A 21,504-nucleotide genomic window follows, 5' to 3' on the forward strand; every position below is an offset into this window, starting at 1 on the left:
AGAGCCGTGATTGAGCTGTCATGTGCTCGACGACCAACTCTTGCATCTTCACATGCCATGGCAAGAGCGCTGCGTGTCTGAAACCCACACGCACATCACGGGGATCTGGATACACGAGTCGGTTTGCCGGACCCCAGGCCACAAACAGCTCACATCTCACTGGCTGCTTGCACTGGGGAGACCCGCTTGCGCTGGCACTAGCTCATTCCCAGGCCTTCTCCACATAGCCTCGGCACGAGGGTGCAGGGAACGGCCACCGCCTGTACAAAGGCTACCATCTCCGCACTTTTCTACCCGCATTCGCGTCCGTAAGACTTCCACTTTCTTTCCCTTCTTTGCCTTTGAATCTATCAAAATGTCTGCGAAGGTTATTGTTGTTGGCGCTGGCTGTAAGCAACTCCCTCAGACCGCACACATCATGTGCACAGCTAACGTCCCCGGCAGTGTCTGGCCTGAGCGCTGCTCACACCATTTACCTGGCTGGCGGCAATGTCGTCCTGCTCGACAAGAACAGTGAGTCTTTTCCGCAAGCGAACGTAGACCTCGTGTGCTGACTTGGTGTTAGACTTCATGGGAGGCAACTCCACCAAGGCCACGTCCGGTATCAACGGTGCCCTCACAAGGACACAGGTTGATCACCAGATTGGCGACAGCGTCAAGCAGTTTTACGAGGACACACTGAAGTCTGCACGAGACAAGGCGCGACCGGATCTGATCAAGGTCCTCACCTACAAGTCCGCTGCGGCTGTCGAGTGGCTGATGGATGTATTCAACCTCGACCTGACTCTCGTTTCACGACTTGGGTGCGTTTTACTCCAGACAGAGTCAACAAGAACATACTAACAAGAACAGTGGCCACTCCTTCCCCCGTACTCATCGTGGCCATGATGCCAAGTTCCCTGGTATGGCCATCACATACGCTCTGATGCAGCGATTCGAGGAATTGGCTGAGGCTGAGCCCGAGCGCGTCCAGCTCGTCAAGAAGGCCAAGGTCACCAAGGTCAACACAGAGGGTAACCGCACCACGGGTGTCACTTACACATTCGGCGGCGAAGAGACAACAATCGAGGGTCCCGTCATCCTCGCAACTGGTGGCTACGCTGCCGACTTCACAGAAGACTCTCTGCTGAAGAAGTGGAGGCCAGACACATTCGACCTGTCCACCACCAACGGTGCTCACGCCACTGGTGACGGACACAAGATGCTGATGAAGATTGGTGCTCAGGGTATCGACATGGACAAGGTCCAGGTACACCCTACAGGTCTCATCGACCCCAAGGACCCTCATGCCAAGACCAAGTTCTTGGCTGCAGAGGCTCTCCGTGGTGAGGGTGGTATTCTTCTCAACAGCAAGGGCCAGCGTTTCTGCGATGACCTAGGACACCGTGACTACGTCTCTGGCAAGATGTGGGAGGAGAAGGAGAAGGGCCAGTGGCCCATTCGTCTAGTCCTCAACTCGAAGGCCTCCACGGTCCTCGACTTCCACACAAGGCATTACTCCGGCCGTGGTCTGATGAAGAAGATTTCCGGCAAAGAGCTTGCCAAGGAGATTGGCATCAGCGACGAGCAGCTTCAGGAGGAGTTCACAAGCTACAACGCCATCGCCAAGGGCGAGAAGAAGGACACATGGGGCAAGAAGTACTTCCATAACCTGCCCTTTGACATCAACGACACATTCCACGTCGCGTTGATGGAGCCCGTCCTGCACTTCACCATGGGCGGTATCGAGATCAACGACCAGGCACAGTGCTTGAACGATCAGGGCAAGCCGTTCGACGGACTCTTCGTCTGTGGTGAGCTTGCTGGCGGTGTTCACGGTGCTAACCGTCTTGGTGGCTCGTCGTTGCTCGGTTGTGTCGTCTACGGCCGTGTTGCTGGTGACTCGGCGTCGAAGTACCTCTTCCAGCAGGCACTCAACAACGCCGGCGGGTCAGCAGTTTCCCGTCTTGGCCAGATCTCTCTGCACATCGATCCCAACACACCAGGAAAGATCTCCGTGGAGTGGGGTAGCGGCGGCGGCAGCGGCGGCGCCCAGGCACAGGCTTCCGGTGGCGACAAGGTAGCACAACAGTCACAGCTGTCAGCAGCGCCCGTTATGAAGAGCGGCGCCGACTCGAAAGACCCGGGCAAGGTCACCAAGCCCAACGCACCAGCCAAGTTCTCCATTCCAGACAAGGAGTTCACACTCGAGGAGATTGCCAAGCACAACAAGAAGGACGACCTGTGGATCGCGGTAAAGGGCATTGTCATGGATGTCACCAACTGGACAGACGAGCACCCTGGCGGTCCTCAGGCGCTGTTCAGCCACATGGGCAAGGACGCGTCTGAGGAGTTTGAGATGCTCCACGACGACGAGGTCATTCCCAAGTACGCGCCCGAGATTGTCATTGGCAAGGTCAAGGGCCAGGAGGTGACACTCGAGTACTAGAGGGAAAAGGACGTTGTGTGTATGTACTTCTAGCCTGTTGGAATGATATCCTTTGCATGTTTACCTCTCTTGAACTCTGCTATAGTTGCAAGGACAGTGATCGTGACGATGACGATGGCAATGGCTATCAGCGACAATATAGGTAGAGCTGAGCGAATGCGTGTGGATGTGGAAGATGTTCGCAAACGTGGCTAGCCGTCGATCGGAATGAGCGTACAGGAGACCCTGGCCACCTTTTCCCCAGACCTCGGAGCTTCGACGGCCACGCAAGCTCACGCACGCGCACACAACGCACCCCACCGCATTGCGTCGACCCTGACGGCTGCGAAAATGCTGCGCTGGCATTGCTTCCAACCTTGACTTCGACAATGACCGAGTACGACGACTATGGCATCCCGGTTGGCGCCTACTCGGAGCCAGACAGCTTCACCAGCCAGACGTACCGCACAGCGCGGGCCTTCTTCGTGTACAGAGTTAAGCCATTCGTGGAGAGGAGAGTAGCAAAGGGGCGATGGAAGAGGCTGGTTAGCTTGGCGAACGCGCTGGTGGTTGTCTGGTGGGCGGTGGTGTATTGGGGCGAGAGGGCCGCTTTCAACGGCGCAGTAGGGAGCTGCCATTGGGACGCATGGGAGAACTGGGTATGCTCGCACTGCACATGTGCACATGTGCACATCACCAACACTGACCCTACGCCCAGGAACAAGGAGCCAACCCTCACAGGCTTGTCTTTGTCGCCGATCCGCAACTCGTCGATCCGCATACGTATCCTGGCCGGCCATGGCCTCTCAACCCTCTCACCATCAAGTACACCGACCAGTACATGCGCCGCGCCTACTCCCGCATACAAACCGAGCTCTACCCCGACACCGTCTTCTTCCTTGGCGATCTGTTCGATGGCGGCCGTGAGTGGTCTACGCGCACGACCAAGTCGCCCGAGAAGCAATACCAGCAGTATGGGGACAGCTACTGGATGAATGAATACCGCCGTTTTGGCGAAATCTTCTTCGAGCACTGGGGAGACGGAGGGCTGCAGCCGCGCCCTGGGCAGCCAGGGAGGAAGTTCATAAGCAGTTTGCCTGGAAACCACGATCTGGGCTTTGCAAAAGGTGTACAGATTGGAGTGCGAGACAGGTTTCACGCATACTTTGGCGACGGCAACAGGATTGATGTGCTCGGAAACCACACCTTTGTCTCAATAGACAGCGTTTCCCTCGCTGCGTTGGGAGTGCCATCGTCTCAAGAACTGGAAGAGCTCTGGCGCCCCACAGTAGACTTCCTCGACGGAGCCAAGGAGCAGAAGAGAAGGACCGTACAGCGCGAACTCCGGGTTCAACAGGGCCTCAAGCCATACCCCCGCTTTGCACACCGTGAGATTGAATCACAGGACCTCGCAAAAGCCACACTCCCACACGTCAACGAAGACGTGACCGAATTTCCCACCATCCTCCTCACCCACGTCCCTCTCTACCGCTCTCCAGGCACACCCTGCGGTCCCCTCCGTGAGCACTGGCCTCCCACACCACCGCCCAAAGGCCAGACGGAACCACTCGAGCACGACGAGCGCAACGCCATATCCGTCAGTGGCGGCTACCAGTATCAGAACGTCATGAACCGCGAGATCACAACCGACATTGCCAACAAGATCGGTGACATACGCTACGCCTTCTCCGGCGACGACCACGACTACTGCGAGCTCGTACATCGGGGATACGCATCTGGCGGCGGCGGCATCAAGGAGATCACAGTGAAGAGCATCAGCTGGGCCATGGGCGTGCGACACCCAGGGTTCGTGCTGGTCAGCATGTGGAACCCCGTCGACGCGCACGGCAAGCCTCTCAAAGGCGACATGAGCAAGACGGTGCAGACGCATCTATGTCTCCTGCCCGACCAACTCGGCATCTTCTCCCGCTACGCCGCGCTCTTCGCCCTCACTCTCCTCCTGCTGAGCGCCCGCGCCGCCCTCGTGGCATTCAACCTCCTCCCCCCCACCCCACTGACCCCCAACGACCCCATCCTCCCCACCACAAACCCAGCCGAGAATCCCCCACAGCTCCAGTATCGCTTCGATCCCGCAACCTCCTCCCACTCCTCCACCTCCTCCACTTCCTCCACCTCCAACCCCAACACGGCGCCAACTACACTGCAAGTCCGCACCGCTCAGCCCCGGCCCCGTGTCGCCTCGTCCGCTCATCGCTACGGCCTGCCCATGCCGCTCCCGCACCAGCAGAACACAAACTACGGCTACCCGCTCGTCCACCACCCGGGCTTCCTCGGCCACGACGACAACGATGAGGATGAAGATGAGGATGGAGATGGAGATGGAGATGATGGTAAGAAAGAGAGGAAAATGAGAGGGAAGATGTGGGGTGGTGTCAGTACCAGCAAGAGTAGTAGGTCGAAGGGGAAGAAGAGGAAGGGGTTCGCGCTGTTTAGACACGAGTTGGGAGGTGGTTTGGGGAGGGTGTTGGTTTGTGGGCTGGCGTGGTATTTTTGGTTGATTTGGAGGGGGTGACTGAGGGGCGTGGTTATGTTGTGTGTGTATGTATCTGTGTGTGTGTGTGTGTGTGTGTGTGTGTGTGTGTGTGTGTGTGTGTGTGTGTGTGTGTGTGTGTGTGTGTGTGTGTGTGTGTGTTTGTGTGTAAATTAGGGCGAGGAGACTTTGTACGTGAGTGAATGCAATAAAGTTCATCTCATTTCGTGCACCACATCATTCCTTCAGACTTTCTTCTTCCTCATCTCTTCCTTCACAAGTGATATCTGATATCTGATGGCATCCACCAAATCCCTTCCTTTCAACACCATGCGTACTATACACAGTCCTCCCTTCTTCCCTCCCCTCACCGAACCAGGAGGATTTAGTCAGGTTCATCTACAAGGCCAGCTTCTCAATCCACCGCGTCGCCTCCTCGACGCCCTGGTCGACCTTGTCCGCGTTGGTGCCCTGGCCGACTGCCGTCGGAGCGCCAGGCTTGCCGCCGGCTTTGCCGCCAATGATGGGCGTGACGGCGGCTGCCCACTTTGGTCCGTCGGCGCCTTTGGCTTTGAAGGGCTGTGTGTGTATGGTTAGCTAGTTGTTTCTTTATTGTAGTTGGATCGACGAGGTGAAGAGGACATTAAAATGGAAACGAGGATAGGAGGAACATACCTCGGACACGTAGCAGCCGTGCACGACCTTGCCCTCATCGGGGCTCGCGGCGAAGAGGTACAGGCTGCGGTCTTTGAGGGCGCTCTTGGGCCCGCTGATGGTCTTGACGACGTCGCTGATGGTTTTGCTGACGGTGCTTGTGTAGTCGACTTTCTGCACGAGGAACGTCTTGCTCGCGTCGTCAAAGTACGCAGTCACCTGGTCGAGCACCTTCTTCTGCTCGGCCTTGGCGGCGGCTTTTTGCTCGTCGAGAATCGACTTGCTGATCTTGTTCATGCGCTCGCGGAAGCGGCTCTTGGTCAGCGCCGAGATGGTGAGGTTGTTGAGGTCGACCTGGGTGCGCTTGGCGTCGTTTTCCTTTTGCGCGCCGAACTTCAGCTTCTCGAGCGCGTCGAGGCGCTCCGAGAATTCGTTGGCGATGCGCTGCACGTCGTAGGCTTCCTGGCCCGTCACGGCGATGACGCGGCGAATGCCCTTTGCGATGCCGGACTCCTCGAGGATGACGAGCTCCTTGATCTCGCCCGTCTTGAGGACGTGTGTGCCACCGCAGAACTCGATCGACAGCTTTGCCCACTCTTCTTTCTGCGGGTCTGCGATCAAGTCTTCGACGGGCACGCCAACGGAGACGACGCGCACAGGGTCGGGGTAGGTCTCGCCAAAGACGGCGCGCAGACCGTTGATACCGCGGGCGGTTGCAAGGGGCACTTCTTTAGCGTAGACTTGCGAGTCCTGGCGGATGTAGTCGGAGGAGATCTTCTCCACCTTCTCGAGCTCGGCGTCGGAGAGGCCGGCCTTGTGGGAGAAGTCGAAGCGCAGCTTCTCGGGTGCAACGAGCGACCCCTTCTGGTCGACCTCGTTGCCTAGGACCTCGCGGAGGGCGTAGTTGAGGACGTGAGTTCCGGTGTGGTTGTTGCGGATCGGGTTTCTCCGCAGTTCGTCGAACTCGGCGATGACTTCACTGCCGACGCTCAGCTCGCCTTCGCCGAGGTAGCCGGTGTGCAGGACGTAGCCGGCGTACACCTGGACATCGTCCACTGTGAAGTCGGCCTCGCCGTCGACGACAAGCTTTCCGTAGTCGGCCTCTTGACCACCCTGTTCCGCGTAGAAGTTGGTCTTGTCAAGCAGAATGCCGAAACGCTCTCCCCGAGGGACATCCTTTGTGCTCTTCAGGAATTGCTTGTTGTGGTAGATGGCCTTGATGGTGGATGTGATGTTCTCGCGGCCGTACTTGGCATTGTCGTCGGTCTTGGGGACTTCGGGCATGTTCTCTAGGGCGCCCAGGTCGTGCACGTCGAGCTTGACGACTACCCCGGCAGCCTTCTTGTCGCCCTTGCTGGCCTCGCGTGCCTTTTCTTGCGCCTCCTCGACCTCCTTGTCGTCGATGTTGAGTCCGCGCTCCTCGGCCATGAGTTTTGTGAGGTCGACGGGGAAGCCGTAGGTGTCGTACAACCGCCAGACGTCGTCTCCAGGCAGATGGTTGGAGCCCTTTGCCTTTGCCTTTTGTGCGTACTTTTCGAAAATGACCTCTCCGCGGTCCAGCGACTTGGCAAAGGCCTTTTCTTCCTCGTCGAGAATCTCGATGATGTCCTGCTGCTTCTTCTTGATCTCCGGGAACATGTCGCCCATCTGCTCGACCAAGGTGGGGACAATCTTGGAGAAGAAGTCGCCAATGTCCGTCTCGAAGTACTTGCGGGCGTAGCGGGCGCCTCGCCGCAGGACGCGTCGCACGACGTAGCCACGGCCGACGTTGTTGGGGACGCCGCCGTCGGCAATAGCAAAGGACATCATGCGGACGTGGTCAGCGACGACTCGGTAGGCGGTGTCGATGCCGTCTGGATCCTCCTTGCCAAACTTGGCATTGTAAGGCCGCGCGCCTGTGACTTGTTGGATCTTGTCGAACAAGGGTGTGAAGACGTCGGTGTCGTAGTTTGACATTTTCTTCTGCAGCAGGCAGACCAAGCGCTCGAAGCCCATGCCGGTGTCGATGTGCTTGTTGGGCAGGGGCCGCAGCGAGCGGTCAGACTCGCGGTTGTACTGCATGAAGACGTTGTTCCAGATCTCAATGACCTCGGGGTCGTCGGCGTTGACGAGCGAGGCGGCGTTTCTGTACTCGCCGTTGACGGGCTCGCGCAGGTCGTAGTGGACCTCGGAGCAGGGACCACAGGGGCCCTGGTCGCCCATTTCCCAGAAGTTGTCCTTCATGTCGCCGGGCAGGATCTGGTCCTCGGGGACGCCGACAGCCTTCCACAGCTCCTTGGCCTCGAGGTCGGGCTCCAGGCCACCGGCAGCGTCGCCCTCGAAGTAGGTGACGTACAGGCGCTTGGGGTCGACGCCGTAGACTTTTGTGAGCAGCTCCCAGGTGAAGGTGATGGCGTCCTGCTTGAAGTAGTCGCCAAAGGACCAGTTGCCGAGCATCTCGAAGAAGGTGTGGTGGTAGCTGTCCTTGCCGACATCGTCGAGGTCGTTGTGCTTGCCGCCGGCGCGGATGCACTTTTGCGAGTTTGCGGCGCGCTTGAGCTGCGCAAAGTCCGAGGCCGGGTCGACGGTGCCCTGAAAGATGGCCTTGTACTGGTTCATGCCGGCATTGGTGAAGAGGAGGGTGGGGTCGGAGAGGGGGACGACCGAGGACGAGGGGACTGCAGGGTGTCAATGTACGTGTGAGTGCGAGTGAGTGCGTGAGAGTGCGTGCGAGTGAGTGCGTGAGAGTGCGTGCGAGTGCGTGCGAGTGAGTGCGTGAGAGTGCGTGCGAGTGAGTACGTGAGAGTGCGTGCGAGTGAGTACGTGAGAGTGCGTGCGAGTGTGAGTGCATCGTCGGCGGTGGCAGGCGTACCAAATGTGTGTCCCCTCTCCTTGAAGTAGTCCAGGAAGGTCTGGCGCACTTTGGCGGCGGCCCACTGAGGGTGGTCGTTCGCATCGTTGGCCATTGTCGTTGCGGCCGGCGCGCGTGCGAAGACGAAGAGAGGCGGGGTCGAGGAGAGGGAGCGCGCCGCGAAGGAGTGCAACGGCGGCGGCGGCAGGCGGTGTGGACGTCCGAGGGGAGAGCAGCGGGGGCGGGGCGGGAGCAGTGACAGTGGCAGTGGCAGTGGTCGTGGCAGTGGCAGTGGCAGTGGCAGGCGCAGTGGCAGGCGCAGGGGCAGTGGCAGGCGCAGGGGCAGGCCGCGGTGCAGAGCTGGGTGACTCAGATGGCGAGCTCCCAGGAATGTTTCGAGCATGGCCAAACCGCGGGCGCCGCTGCGGGGCAGGCGAGCAGGCGAGGCAGGGCTGCAGATGAATGGAAGCCCGTCGACTCGACTCGCCGCTAGTTCTGGAATCGCCCAGAAACGCGGGCCGTCGACATAAACACCCGGCCGTGCTCCCCTTCGCTCGTCAAGGGTCTGCCTGCACGCCGCGACTGGTCGCGAAGAACGCACAGATTGAGTTCCGCGGAGTCCTGTGAGCGAGAGAGAGAGAGACACACACACACACACGCACACGCTCAGAGCTGTCATGGATGGCTGCACTCGCAGTACTCGGCACCGACCAACACCACCACCATGCGCCCCCGCCGCCGCCAACCATGAGCGCACCCCACGGCACCAAGCGCCCGGCTGACGGCGCCCTGGACGGCGAGCAGCGTCTGAGCAAGCGCTTCGACCTGCTGAACCTCGACAACGCCCACAAGAGCGCCCGCCTGTACCTGCCCGTGTCTAGCCCGAGCTCCACGTCGACGCCCACTACATCACCGACACGCACACGCACAACCACTTCCACGCCGCTGGCCCCGCATGTCCCCCAACCACAGCGCCAACACGCGCCCCCCACCACCACCGCCGCCGACGCCATGCTGGTCGAAGACACCCCGCACCGCCTCTACATCCACGACCTGGCCGCCGAGCTGAGCGACCTCGAGTCCGACGACGAGCACCCCGTCTTCCTGTCCGACATTGAGAAGCACCTGTCCAAGATCCCGCGGCACCTGCTGCTGGGCCCGCCCCCCAACCCCACAGAGCACAACCAGCTCGTTCTCTACAACGTCCCCGCCAGCCTGACCCTGCCCGAAGAGCACGACAACGTCCGCAAGGCCATTGTCGAGGCGAGGCAGCGCATTCGCGACAAGCAGCTCAGTCCCGTCACCGAGCCCGAGAGGGTCATGCTACAAGCCGATCCTGCTGCTATAACCATGCCTCGCGACCACGACAACGACGACGACGACGACGACGACGATGCTGATGCCATGGATCTGGACTGACCGATCCCTCGAATCCACCTTCCATTGCTCCGTCGCGCATGTAGATATCTCTCCGACTACTGTTATCCTATCATGTCAATGAGCACATCCCAATATAGACTTCTCCAACAAAATGCAATACAGCTATACTCTCTCTATTTTAATTAAAATGTCTTTATTAAACTCTTCTATTCTAATTAGTATATCTGAACACTGACTTTCTCTATAAACTATAATATAGTCATCCTCTCTCCATTCCAGTTAGAACATCTGTCTATCAATACTACACTTTAATATAGACTTCTACTGTAAAGTATAATCTACCTTCTTCTCTTCTAGTTAGAGTTTTAGTTAAATCTGTTTATTTGTTCTATTACTACTAAACTTAATATAGACTTCTACTGTAAACTATAATCTAGCTATGCTTCTCTTCTAGTTAGAGTTTCGGTTGGATCTGTTTGTTTATTCTACTACTACTAAACTTAAAACAGACTTTCGTAACAAAGCACAATCCAGCAATATTGCTCTTGTTTTAGAACATCTTCATTAAATACCCTGTTTTATGGTCTTCATTAGTGAACCTTGCTACAGACTCCCCTACAGAGCGTGATCCAGCCACGCTCTCCTCCTGCCTCCCCTCCTACTTCCTAAACCTATCCGTAAACCCCTTCAGCACCGCCTTCGCCTTCTGCGGCGGCCGCGGCGGCAGCTGCTCTGCACTCCCTCCCTGCTCCACATCCCCCTGACCCCCCCCTACCACCCCGCTCTGCTGCGGCCCCGTCCCCATCGGCGCTCCGTACGGCGGCATCTCCATGGGCACCCCGCCGCTCTGGTTGGGGTTGGCTTTACTCGCGCCTGGCGGCGCTCCGTACCCCGGCGGCGCGTCCCCGCCATTATACAGCGGCGGAGCCTCCGGCCAGCTGCCGTCGGTGCGCTGCTGGTACGGCGGGTGATTGGGGTACGCGTTCTGCGTTGCGTACGAGGGGAAGGGGTTCTGTGGCGCTTGGCCGTAGCGTTTGCGTTCTTGCCACGACACGAGGAGCTAAGCACGGCGGATCATCAGTCTTGTTTCTCTCCGTGCAACCAACCTGGGGAGAGGGGAGAGAAGGGAAAGGAAAAAAAAAGAAAAAAGAAAAAAAAAAAGGCCGTTGTACGTACGCGGTGGTAGGCGAGCAGCGGTTTGCCAGCCTTGAGACGCCGCCTCGCGTGGATGTAGCCGCCGATGCACCACAGCATGAAGATGCCGAACAGACCGCCCAGGATCCCCCATTTGATTATCTGTCCTTTCTGGCCTCGCCGTCAGTACATGCATCCAACACCATCACCACCGCTGGAAACACGACCAACATACCTCGGTATACCAGAACCCGCCATCTCGGAAACACTCAATCGTCCCGTCGACATACTCGACGCAGTATCGCTTCGCCAAGCCCATGGTTGTACTGCGCGCACTCTTTTCTTCAAGCACGGGAAATAGATTAAGGAATAAATAAAACAACGGCCAGTATTCGATAGCAACCCTCCGTAGATGGAGAGGGAAGAGGGAGGAGAGCAGCGGCTGCGTGTGAGGCGAGATGCTAAGCCAGGGCGAGCAAAGGGATAGATGTGCTTCTCAACGGGCTGAATAGTCCCCGTACGCGCAGGCGGGCGTGGCTGTGTACCTATATGTGTATGTTGTGCCGGTAGGTATGTGTGTGTACGTGTGCCCGATGACCATGTCCTTCCGTCCGGCCGTCCAGCACTCCGAATCCAACGTGCGTCGCAGCCCGGGATGGATCGCACGCTCTCCGTTTCGGGATGCCCTCGAGACGGTTTCAAGTTTTCAAGTCTGCGGATGAGGCGGGGATCGAGCAAGAGATCGAATGGTTGATCTTGCTAGGTGATGATACAACAAAGTGCATACAGTGGAATCGTCAAGTGCCCGAGGAAATCAGAGGCGGAGTCAAGGACGGCGATGCGCAAGGAATAGATGGGCACGCATGTGTGGCTGGAGAATCGCTCGAGCTTGGCCGCGCAACCGGGCAAGTGGTTGGACCTGTCGATCGCCCGCAAGCGTTGCATTAGCATGTCGTCTAGCGCGCCACACAGGGGAACCTGGCACACTCCAGCCCAGCCTTGCCTTGCCGTGACCTGGCTCAATTGGCTCAATTGTGGCGTTGGGTGAGGGAGAAGCGGCACCTGATCGTCTTCACAACAGCAATGCAACTCCAGCCAAGCCTATCCAAGGTTTGCAATGTCATATCCCTACGTTACTGACTGCTCCTCGCCAATACGAGCGTGCACAATGTCCTCGTTCTGACACATCCTCTACCATTCCTGACGGGCTTACGTCCAGTGTCCGCCAAGCAAAAAAGACAAAAACAGAACGAAAAAAACAAACTTGTGGTATCGTCCCACCGACTCCCTGGCAGTTACCCAATAAAGATTTCAATGCAATTCATCCACCCTCTCTCTAGGTGCCACCTTTCACCACAAAGGGCTACACTGCGCTCAATGCTGAAAATGCTGGACAGGCAGCGACAACTCCGATATAATGAGCCCAAGGTATCGTAGAATTACAGCCGTAGAAATGGGACAAACGAGAACTCAATGCAACAAATTGCGAAGCGAAGGACTGGCGCTGGCACCCGTGTTCACCCGCTCCGTAGGAGCAGACGTAACCAAGGGAGCGTCTCGCATCACTGTGTCCCGTGGCGTTTCTGGTCGGCCTGGCACGGGGCTGCCGCGATGAAGAGCATACTGTGGAATCGACGGTGGAGGGGCAGCAAACGGACTCTCGGTCGAACGAGAAGAATGGTACTCATGAGGGTGTGTTGGTGAGTAGGGCATGTTATGCGGCGAATGCATCCCATTGACCATCATCGCGCCGTTGTTGACATGAAGTGGTGGAGCGGGTCCTGCCGACGGTGGAGCATAGGGCGCACGCATAGGTGCTGGTGGCATCTGAGCATGCACTGGTGGCCCCGTGTGTGAAGGATACCCGTTGGGAGGAGGATAGGGTGTATGAAACGGTGCGTGGTGACCAACGGGAGCGTGTGGTGGCGGAACATATCCGATGCCATTTTGGAGATGATGAGGCGGGGGGTGGGACGTCGCTGGGGGTCCAGGAGGTCCTGCACTATGCCAGGCCGGCAATGGTGGAGGCTGGTTCGGCAGCATAGAAGGGGGGCCGCCCGGAGCAGCCCAAGACGGCAGAGCAGATGGAGGTGGCGGTGCAATGTATGCTTGTACAGGAGAGCGGAGAGGTAATTGTTGGGGTTCCGGAAGCACAGACTTCGATCGCTCTCGTCCTTCATCCTCATCAATGCCCTGCTCTTTCTTCCAGTGACACTTCTGACATAAGTACGACGCAGGCGAGCTCGCTTCAATACTCGTGTCCAGGTGCAAGTGGCCACGGCCTGCCGTAGCTGATGCATCCATCATTGGGTGATCGTCAGCTCCGTTGGGAGGTTGTCCATTCACAATGCGTAGGTCCTGATCTATAGCTCCGTGGCCGTTCGTTTCCACGCCATTGGCTCTCAGTTGGCTATCAACAACTGATGTGCGCGGCGGGGCCTCTGATTTCTCTTCAACTTTCCACCATCGCGGGCTGGCGTCGATCTTGCACCGGGCACAATTCCGCTCTGGCCTGGGTGCTGGTGGTTCGACAGATTCTTCCTTGACTGGCAATCCGACGTTCGAGTGACGGCCTCGAGCTGAGGTAGGTGTCTGAGCTGTCACGGCAGAAGCCCGACGGTTCGCCATCGCTGGCGCATGCTGTGAAATTGTCCGTGTTGATTGATCAACCAGATTAGCTTTGCGAGCCGTACCCGTAAGTGTTAGGTCCGCCTGTTTGAACTCACGAGCAAAGAGCTGCAGCGCGACGATATCTGAGCCTTCGACCACTTCGTTGATAGGATGCACAGGCATCTTCGGTGTGTGCTCCTTGCACCAGATAGCCGCCACCATCGTGCCCGTGTCCCCGTTTAGGGTGACTGTGGGCACTGCGTCTCTTCGAGTGGCTTTGACGGGTGTCATGTCAAATCCAAACGTGTATCCACGATCATGCGCACAACCGACGTGGAAGTTGGCATGGCACTGCAAACACGACACGCAGGCCCCGTTGTTGGTCTTGCAAAGCTTGCAGATCTGGTCGTACCGAAGGGTGCTAGCACCGACTCCTTCTACCATATCAAGGCGATTGGCGTTACTGAACCTCACCTCTGCATGCCAGAGCGCGCAGTAAACGTGGACCCAGTTGTTATCTGCGGTGCGCTTCAGCGGCTCACGAGGAACAATCGGCCGACCTTTCTCCTGCTGTCGAAAACGATACTCCTCTCGGGCAATGTCGATGAGCTCTTTCTCCATCCGCTCTTTCTCCCTGTCCCGGTCACTCTTCTTCTTGTGTGTGACTTTGGGCTGCTCGTAGAGGTCCTGTTCTGTAACTTTATGAGGACACAAGACGCACTCGTATGTCTGGACATTGTTAGATTACGGAGAGACCATTCCCGCATGTGACTTACATAGGACACATTCTCTTTCTTGTCGTTCCTGCACGTGTCGCAATACCACTTGTTCGCCTGTCGGACATCTTCGACACCGTAGCAGGACTTATGTACCGTCAGGCGACAAGCAGCGCATTCCAAGCGCGCACCATCTGTCGATCGGCAGACGGCACATGACAACGCTCTCAGTCGAGGTTGTGCAGGGACTGGTGGAGGTGTGGGAGCTTTAGGTAGCGGTACAGGCTTCTCTTTCTCCTTCTTCTTGGAGGCGACAACCTCGTTGTTGGGAGTTGAAGTGCCACTGTCTCCATTACCAACAGTGTTTGTTTTCTGTTTCTTCTTAGCAGGTTCGCCAGTGGTCTGGGCCGCCGCCGCAGGGAAGTCCTGGTATTCTGGCGCGTTGACCACCGGGCTGGGGTCGGTCTGTGCAGCATAAACTTCTCGAAGCAACTCCTCGTCAATCCTCCTCTTCCAGGCTTTGCCACCACCTTGGGCCACCTTTTTAGCAATCTCGTCGACGTTTTCCCACTTCACTGCATACTTGCGCCACAGATTTGCACAGCGCAGGCAAAGAGCTACAACAAAGCCCGACTTGTCTTTTGAACGGCCATCTGCAGGTATCATCTGGCCAGGCGAAACGCCAGGAGCGCGTCTCCACTGCCGGCAATGGCGAGTCGTGCAGAACTTGCATTGAAAATTGCGCTTGCGCTGCACAGCTTTCTCGTTGTCAAATGCCGAGTCGTCTTGGTTGTCAGCAACATCGTCCAACAGTCGACTTTGCGCGTCGGGTTCAACCTTCTTGCTTCGGCCTTTTCGGTTGCTGTAGGAGCCCCAGATCTCCTTGCCTTTGGGGCTCTTCTTCCACATGTAGTAGTATCGTACGGCGTCTCCGTAGAACATAGTCTTGTTGGTATGCAAACGGACACTTCTGATTTCGGAACCATATTTGGCGACTCCCTCGTTCCATCTCTTCTCTTCCTCTTTCGTCAGCTCTGGCTCTTTCAGATCCTTGCGTTTGTCAAGCTTCTTGACCTGCTTCAGAGCTGCGTCAGCATCGTATTGATGTTTCGTGTACAGCGCCAGCGCCTTGGTGAGAAAGTTGGTGTTGTACGACTCAACTCCAACATGTTTTGCCAGAGCTTTCGCGCGCTCCATGTAGGTTTTGACTTGCTCTTCAGTGACTGTCGGTGCGTCATCCTCCCCACGCGTTGAATGTACGCCCAGGGGAGGCATCTTGAAGATCAATTCCGCGGTACACTTTGAGTCCTTGTTCGGCAGATCTTCGCCACGACGAACGTAGCCCATCGGTTCGTCCATGACCCACTTAGGGCGTTTAGCCTTCTCCGCTTTGTCGGCCTCAATGGCCGCAACAGTTTCCTTGGTTAGTTTGCCCTCTTTCTTGTTGTTCGTCGACTTGACGTAACGCTTCTTGATCTCCGCTGGCTTGACGAATTCCACTGGTTGTCCATGCCACACATTCACGTTCGCTTGATGTCGTGGTCCTAGTCGAGAACTGGCGCGTGGGTAGATTGCCCTGTCATCGTACTGCAAAGCATCTTCCACGCGACAGTGGATGCCCAAATATCGCATGGGCCACATCTTTGCAAGAGCAATCTCAGCCTGTGTACCCGGATGAAGGTCGACTTGGCTTTCGGGGTCAGGAGTTGCGGCGCTGTCGCTGCCGGCTTCCTCTTCTTCCTCATCAATGACCTCTTCTTCCTCGCCGTCCTCGTTTGTGGTGCCCAGGAGCGGAGTTCGTCGAGCCTCAAGTTTCTTTTCTTGTGCCCTGCTGCACGGTCCACAGGCCCAAGCAAAACCACGAGATGGCTTTTTTAACAACGGTGGACGTACACAGTTCATATGATAGGTGTTGTGGCATACCGCGCATTCTACCGAGTCATTCCTGTACGGATTAGCTCGTGTCAAGGGAGGGCTTACGGAGAACTTACGATGCACAATAGCCAACGCAGCGCTTACAAGACTTGACCGCGCTAGTCAATTCTTTCACCCTGCTTGTTTCCAGACAGATGTATTTCCAGCGCTCGTCCAGGGCCTTCTTGACCTTCACCGGGACGTTGATGACTTGGGACGTAGGGATGACATCGTACCAACGATGGATGAAGCGATCAAAGACCTGGTTGAACCAGAAGCTGTCTTTACCTTTGCGATATTCGTCAAGATCGCCAATCTCGCTCCTGTGCATGATGTTGCACTTTCCTCGCAAGGAGGCTATAGGGCACAAGTCCGAGTGCATGGTTGCATAAACCAGACGGGTATCATTGTTGTAGCGGCCGACATCCCGTGGTCGATAGAACCAATTAACCCTCAGTGAATCTACCCGTAGATTTGGATCGTTTTCCTTGTGGATAAATTCCATAATGCGACACAGGTAGTATGGTTCCCCGGGCGGCTCACACACGAGGTACACTTGGTCTAGACGCCGCATTAGAAATCGCAAGCTAGGACGTGGCTGGCGCAACACCGCTGCTGTCAGCCGCGGCAGAAGAGAGGTTGAAACTTACCATTAATAGATACGCTTTGACCGTCGTCTGCTTGCAAGCGTCCATCTTTCAATACGCCACCGCTGAACTCGAATGTCATCATGTTAGATTCTCGCGTGTAGGGAGCTGCTGTCGGGGCCTGAACTTGAGCTTGAGCACCGCGCTTCGGAGCTTGGCTTGGCGCAGCTGCAGTTGCATGGGCACCACTTGTGGTCTCCTTGAGGGCATTCTTTCGCCGCTTCGTTGTGGACTGTACCGTGGTGGACGGAGGTGCTGGTGTGGTTGCCGACGAGCCGGAAACACTGAGGTTTGCCTGGGTGTCTTTTGGATTGGGTCCGGGATTACCCCACGGCGCACCACCGTGTCCTGCATTCGCACCTTTCTTCGCACTCACACCTGCAGGTTGACCACTTTCGGCGGTAACAGAACTACGCGATGGCGGGTCAGACGCGTTTCCGTTTGCCGTTGCAGGGGCTGTCATCTCAAAATCCATTTCCGTGTCTTCGGCATAATTGATGCGTGACCTGCCCGGACGGTTACGCGATCGCGTTCCATACGGCGCAGCTGCAGCCTCTTCTGAGCCTTTTCTCGAGGGCTGCACTGAATCGAACTCGTTGCTTTTTGGCTCCTGCGGTTGCTGATCCACATCCATGGTCTGAGTCGCGTCAGTGGGATCATGTGGCGCATGTTGAATATCTAAAGTGGAAGCTGCAGGCGTCGAAGCCCTGGTAGAAGAAGCCTTGCTGGTGCCTTTTGAAGGCGTTTCCCCTTCTGTGGCGTTGGTGGTGTTCACTTCACCGGTCTGCGCGTCACCTTCGCTGTGCACAGAACCCGCGTTGGCCGAATCCCCGGTTTGAGACACTGGAGCATCACCGTCATTCTTTCTTACATCCATCCCGACGGCTTACTGCCGCAAAGGACAGTATGGGCTGTGAGCTGTGTTACACAGCCGGCGTAGAAAGCCCGGGTGGGTGAAATGTTGAAAAGGAGCGACTATCGAGGTCGCATGGAAGGACCAATGGCGTAGAACGCAGAACTTCGAATTCACAGACTGGAAGCAGTAATGTCGAGGATTAAATGGCTGTTGGGAGAAACCAGCCGTTGGCAAGAGTCGCTATATGCCCGTGGCAAGGGGCCAGGGCGTGTCGGGCGAGAAAATGATGGGAATCTGAAGCCGGAGTGTGAAGAAGTCAAGAGGAAGGAAGCATGGGAGGACGGCGGAGCCCTGCACGTTAGACTGACGCATGGGCCACCCGGAGCCGCTAAGTGTTGTATCAATTCGCACCTGCGGGCTTGGAGAGCCTGACTGCCGTTCCCATCCCGCACTCGTGCTCGCCTGCATCGCGGGCGCGTCTGGTCAGGTTGGACTGTGAGCTGGTACTCATACTCTTCGTTATGCCCGCGACGTCTACGCTTGAAGTTCACACATCACCGTCGCATACATCGTGTTCACAATGTCTGGACCATTGATTGTAAAGAGCACGCCGACGGCAGCGACATGTTTCTCCGGTCATTGAAACCCTGACGATTGCCGAAGGTTGACTCTCCTCTAGCACAGGTGGTGAAGCTGCGCAATAACAGACACGCAATGTGGATTAAGTTCTCATGTGTCCCAAAACAACATCAGCATCTTTCCTGCGAGGTGGTTACACGTGTAGATTATCCAGGTCATGGGTGGTGATTGGACCGCCGTGGGTTTCTCTGCATCTACGAGCACCGTTGTCGACCTCCAGAACTGTCGATGTCTTAAGTGGGTCTGGGCGTTCTCAAGGGTTGGCTTGGTCTGACAAAGAGCCCATCAACGCTTCCACCCAAATTTGCCATCCACGAAGCTGGTAGGCTGATATGTAGCTACACCCAGTGCAGCAATGCAGGTTTGAGCAGTTCCGTCATTTGGCCGATCGTATCAGCGGTAGCTTCGCAATACTTAGATCTCACTACGTTCCGGCCACTTCCTTCTGTGGGCCGACCTCGATTAACCCGAGTGACAAAGCGGCCATCGTAACCAGCTCCCACACCCAAGCGGTCTTTTTGCGAGGCAGTCAGTTCGATGGTCCATGCGACAAGGTCTACGCCATCAACCCAGTGGGAACAGATCTATTACCACGACGAACTTGTCTTTGGCCGTGCTTCTGCCAAGCGCCATGCAACCCTCAGCCACCACTCGCTAGACACAGGACGCTCTGATTGGACGGTCCGTCTGTGCCTGAAGCCTCCATCTGGACATCTGCTGCAATACCAATACAATGCCCAAAACCGAAGAGACATAGCTGGTGACGTTGGGACTCCCTTGAGACCAAAGGACACACAGCTCTACCTCGATCAACCGCGTTACAAAGCTGTTTGACGTTCTAGCAATCCTATGTAGTACTCGAAGATCATTACGTGTCCTGGATTTCGCGACAAGTCGACATCGCCGCACGCCAGAGAAAACCACAACAACTGTTCGGATACCTCTTTTTGGCTACATCCCCCCTTGTAGTCTGCAGGTCGTGTTCACTACAAAATGGCACGTACGAGCTTGATTGTCCACTACATTTCGCTCGGAAGCAACACCACTATCTCAGCCAGATCTCCTGACTGTCAACCAGCTGTTTTGTCTTCTATCGCCTGTTGATGACAATTGGACATATGGTCGAATCGGCGCGATACACCAGTTCAAATAAGTAGCTTCTGCTCCGCACCGTAAGTACAACCAAAAGGCCTGGTGACCCAGCATCGAGACTGACCAATCAGCGATCAGTGCCTGTTCGCGTTCCAGAAAGCGAATATCGCAGGCATGTTTTGAGGAACACATTGGAGCGGCATATTATGTCAAGAAGAGTCTCTGGTAAAGTGAAATGGTAAAGCAGAATACGACAGCTGTTGACTCAAATGTTTTCACAGTAACACTACAAGATCACAGAGAGCGTAGTAGACAAGCCAATTATGTCCATAAACAAACCGGCAGCACCTTTCCTCTGTCCTGTCCAGAGAGTGGCAAACATCCTCGAAAGCAGTATCAAAACGCCACATGCATAAGGAGACTTCAAGCGGACACAAACCAGGCCGACAGCGGACCATACAATCGCCACGCGCTCTGAAAATTTCCCCTTGAGTCTTGATGATACTGCACGGTCTACTGGCGTTCTTGAGGACAAGTCTTCTTACCTCGCTCTGTGGTACGAGGTGCTGCGTACACGCAATGTCCGCACCATCGTGAAGCAGAATCACACAGAGCAACGTTTTCATGCTGGGGTTTTCGGCATTGTTCCGCGGCATGATAGCACGGTCTTGTTGACATTTCTCAAACTCGGGGTGCGACCCTTGCTTCTTCGTGCGTCATCGGGCCGCTTCCTACGCGCCTGACCTGCAGCATCGGACCAAAATACACGCTATCTCATTAGCTGCTGATGAGTCTTGCGCCAATCTCATCGACGGCGAATTGTTAATTGCTCCCTATTGCGCTAGACACACAGATCCAATACGAGCAAGAAGGTTTCATTAAAAAAAAAACGTTCAGGCACGACACATACACGCAATGCAATTGGTTCTTCACATTCATAAACCCGGAACTCAACGCACGCTGTCGACGCTTTACCCCTCAACTGTACCACCAAATCGGTGCACCAAACAATTCCCTGAACATGCGTGTACACACACAACCCACCCCAGACCCCATGTTTTGGCTGTTCTTTGGTAGCAGGGCAACCGTTTGTCAAAATCTGTAAGACAGCGTTCTAAAGAGCGAAAACGGCCAGAAGACCAGCGAGGCCAGCACCACCAATGCGTGCAGAGACGGAGTTAGCAGCATTGGTAGCCTGAGGAGTCGCGGAACCAGTCTGACTGACAGATGAGCCAGTGCCAGATGCGCCTGCATTGATGTTAGTGTAGAAACAAGTGCTATGGGGGTATCGAACGTACCAGTCGAAGCGGTAGGGTTAGCAGACTTGGTGCCAGTACCAGTAGCAGCACCGGACGAAGCAGCTGCGCCAGGAATCTGAGAGCCAGTCTGGGACGAAGGGAAGAGGCTGGCAATGCAGCTCTGGACGCAGTCGGAGTACTTCTTGGTGGCTTCGGCAGTGCCGTCACCTTGGTCGCACTTGGCAGCGCATTCGGTGGTCTCTACGGCCTGGGAGGAGTTGGGGCGTGCAATGCCCAAGCATGAGGCCCGGCAAGTACTGTGGTCCTGTCAGCGCGTGCACAACACAATATAGGTACACTCTTCTTACACATCGGCGGGATCGCAAGACTGAAGACAGCTAATGGAAGGGGAAACTCCGGGTACTGCGGTAGTTGCAGGAGCGCTGGTCACGGAGGACTGCGCAAGAGCGCCGACAGCGAAGGCGAGGAGAGCGGCGGTGTACTTCATTGCGGAAATTAGATCGCGTGATACGATGAGAGATGCGTGAGAAGACGAAGGAAGTGACAAATTAGTATAGACACTGGAAAATTACAAGCGAGTGTGTGTAATGTAAACGGAGAAGTGAATCTGTTCAGGAACGAGTGTACGAGATTACTCGAAGACGTGGGGAAGCGGCCAGTCTTTATTGAACGTTACAAAGGGGTAATGGCTCACAAGATATCTTTGTAACTCTACTAACCTGAGAACGGCATGGTTGCCACTGTATTCATGCAGGCTCGGGAGCTAAGTGCAGGGTTCCTCCGCTTGATCGCCAAAAACACGCTAAGAGCCGACGAAACAACAACGCGTTGACCATCGACATCCTCCAGGCAACAAGATTGCCACTGCTGAAACA

The 21,504-nt window shown here is 56.1% G+C and overlaps 7 protein-coding genes across 7 annotated transcripts, besides 12 other annotated features; 3 read left to right on the forward strand and 4 right to left on the reverse strand.

Moving 5' to 3' along the window:
• Nucleotides 1-355: 355 nt before the first annotated feature.
• Nucleotides 356-2,428, forward strand: EKO05_0002120 (Osmotic growth protein; the record flags this gene model as incomplete). The annotated part of the gene is made up of 4 exons (XM_038944056.1): nt 356-389; nt 445-513; nt 566-803; nt 853-2,428. The coding sequence occupies 4 exons, from the start codon at nt 356-358 to the stop codon at nt 2,426-2,428; spliced, it is 1,917 nt and encodes a 638-aa protein (XP_038792792.1).
• Nucleotides 2,010-2,030: a tandem repeat.
• Nucleotides 2,429-2,796: 368 nt separating the features above from the next.
• Nucleotides 2,797-4,940, forward strand: EKO05_0002121 (uncharacterized protein; the record flags this gene model as incomplete). Its single annotated transcript, XM_038944099.1, has 2 exons — nt 2,797-3,066; nt 3,126-4,940. 2 exons carry the CDS (start codon nt 2,797-2,799, stop codon nt 4,938-4,940), a joined length of 2,085 nt encoding a protein of 694 aa, XP_038792793.1.
• Nucleotides 4,503-4,551: a tandem repeat.
• Nucleotides 4,716-4,790: a tandem repeat.
• Nucleotides 4,941-4,959: 19 nt separating the features above from the next.
• Nucleotides 4,960-5,068: a tandem repeat.
• Nucleotides 5,069-5,297: 229 nt separating this feature from the next.
• EKO05_0002122 (Alanine--tRNA ligase) lies at nt 5,298-8,785 on the reverse strand (the record flags this gene model as incomplete). Its single annotated transcript, XM_038944069.2, has 3 exons — nt 5,298-5,477; nt 5,574-8,209; nt 8,404-8,785. 3 exons carry the CDS (start codon nt 8,783-8,785, stop codon nt 5,298-5,300), a joined length of 3,198 nt encoding a protein of 1,065 aa, XP_038792794.2.
• Nucleotides 8,576-8,632: a tandem repeat.
• Nucleotides 8,635-8,716: a tandem repeat.
• A 239-nt stretch (nt 8,786-9,024) lies between the features above and the next one.
• Nucleotides 9,025-9,046: a tandem repeat.
• An 83-nt stretch (nt 9,047-9,129) lies between these two features.
• On the forward strand, nt 9,130-9,801 carry EKO05_0002123 (uncharacterized protein; the record flags this gene model as incomplete). Its single annotated transcript, XM_038947435.1, has 1 exon — nt 9,130-9,801. One exon carries the CDS (start codon nt 9,130-9,132, stop codon nt 9,799-9,801), a length of 672 nt encoding a protein of 223 aa, XP_038792795.1.
• Nucleotides 9,272-9,326: a tandem repeat.
• Nucleotides 9,741-9,776: a tandem repeat.
• Nucleotides 9,802-10,420: 619 nt separating the features above from the next.
• Nucleotides 10,421-11,215, reverse strand: EKO05_0002124 (uncharacterized protein; the record flags this gene model as incomplete). Its single annotated transcript, XM_038944021.1, has 3 exons — nt 10,421-10,822; nt 10,939-11,067; nt 11,132-11,215. 3 exons carry the CDS (start codon nt 11,213-11,215, stop codon nt 10,421-10,423), a joined length of 615 nt encoding a protein of 204 aa, XP_038792796.1.
• Nucleotides 10,896-10,923: a tandem repeat.
• Nucleotides 11,216-11,434: 219 nt separating the features above from the next.
• Nucleotides 11,435-11,484: a tandem repeat.
• Nucleotides 11,485-12,366: 882 nt separating this feature from the next.
• EKO05_0002125 (putative PHD type zinc finger protein with BAH domain-containing protein) lies at nt 12,367-17,660 on the reverse strand (the record flags this gene model as incomplete). The annotated part of the gene is made up of 4 exons (XM_059635834.1): nt 12,367-14,235; nt 14,283-16,167; nt 16,214-16,697; nt 16,787-17,660. 4 exons carry the CDS (start codon nt 17,658-17,660, stop codon nt 12,367-12,369), a joined length of 5,112 nt encoding a protein of 1,703 aa, XP_059491817.1.
• Nucleotides 16,903-16,945: a tandem repeat.
• Nucleotides 17,661-20,484: 2,824 nt separating the features above from the next.
• EKO05_0002126 (uncharacterized protein) lies at nt 20,485-21,116 on the reverse strand (the record flags this gene model as incomplete). The annotated part of the gene is made up of 3 exons (XM_038944138.1): nt 20,485-20,618; nt 20,669-20,925; nt 20,977-21,116. 3 exons carry the CDS (start codon nt 21,114-21,116, stop codon nt 20,485-20,487), a joined length of 531 nt encoding a protein of 176 aa, XP_038792798.1.
• Between the last annotated feature and the right edge of the window lie 388 nt (nt 21,117-21,504).

This window comes from Ascochyta rabiei, chromosome 3, assembly GCF_004011695.2.
Source record: "Ascochyta rabiei chromosome 3, complete sequence".
In the NCBI taxonomy this organism is placed as follows: domain Eukaryota; kingdom Fungi; phylum Ascomycota; class Dothideomycetes; order Pleosporales; family Didymellaceae; genus Ascochyta; species Ascochyta rabiei.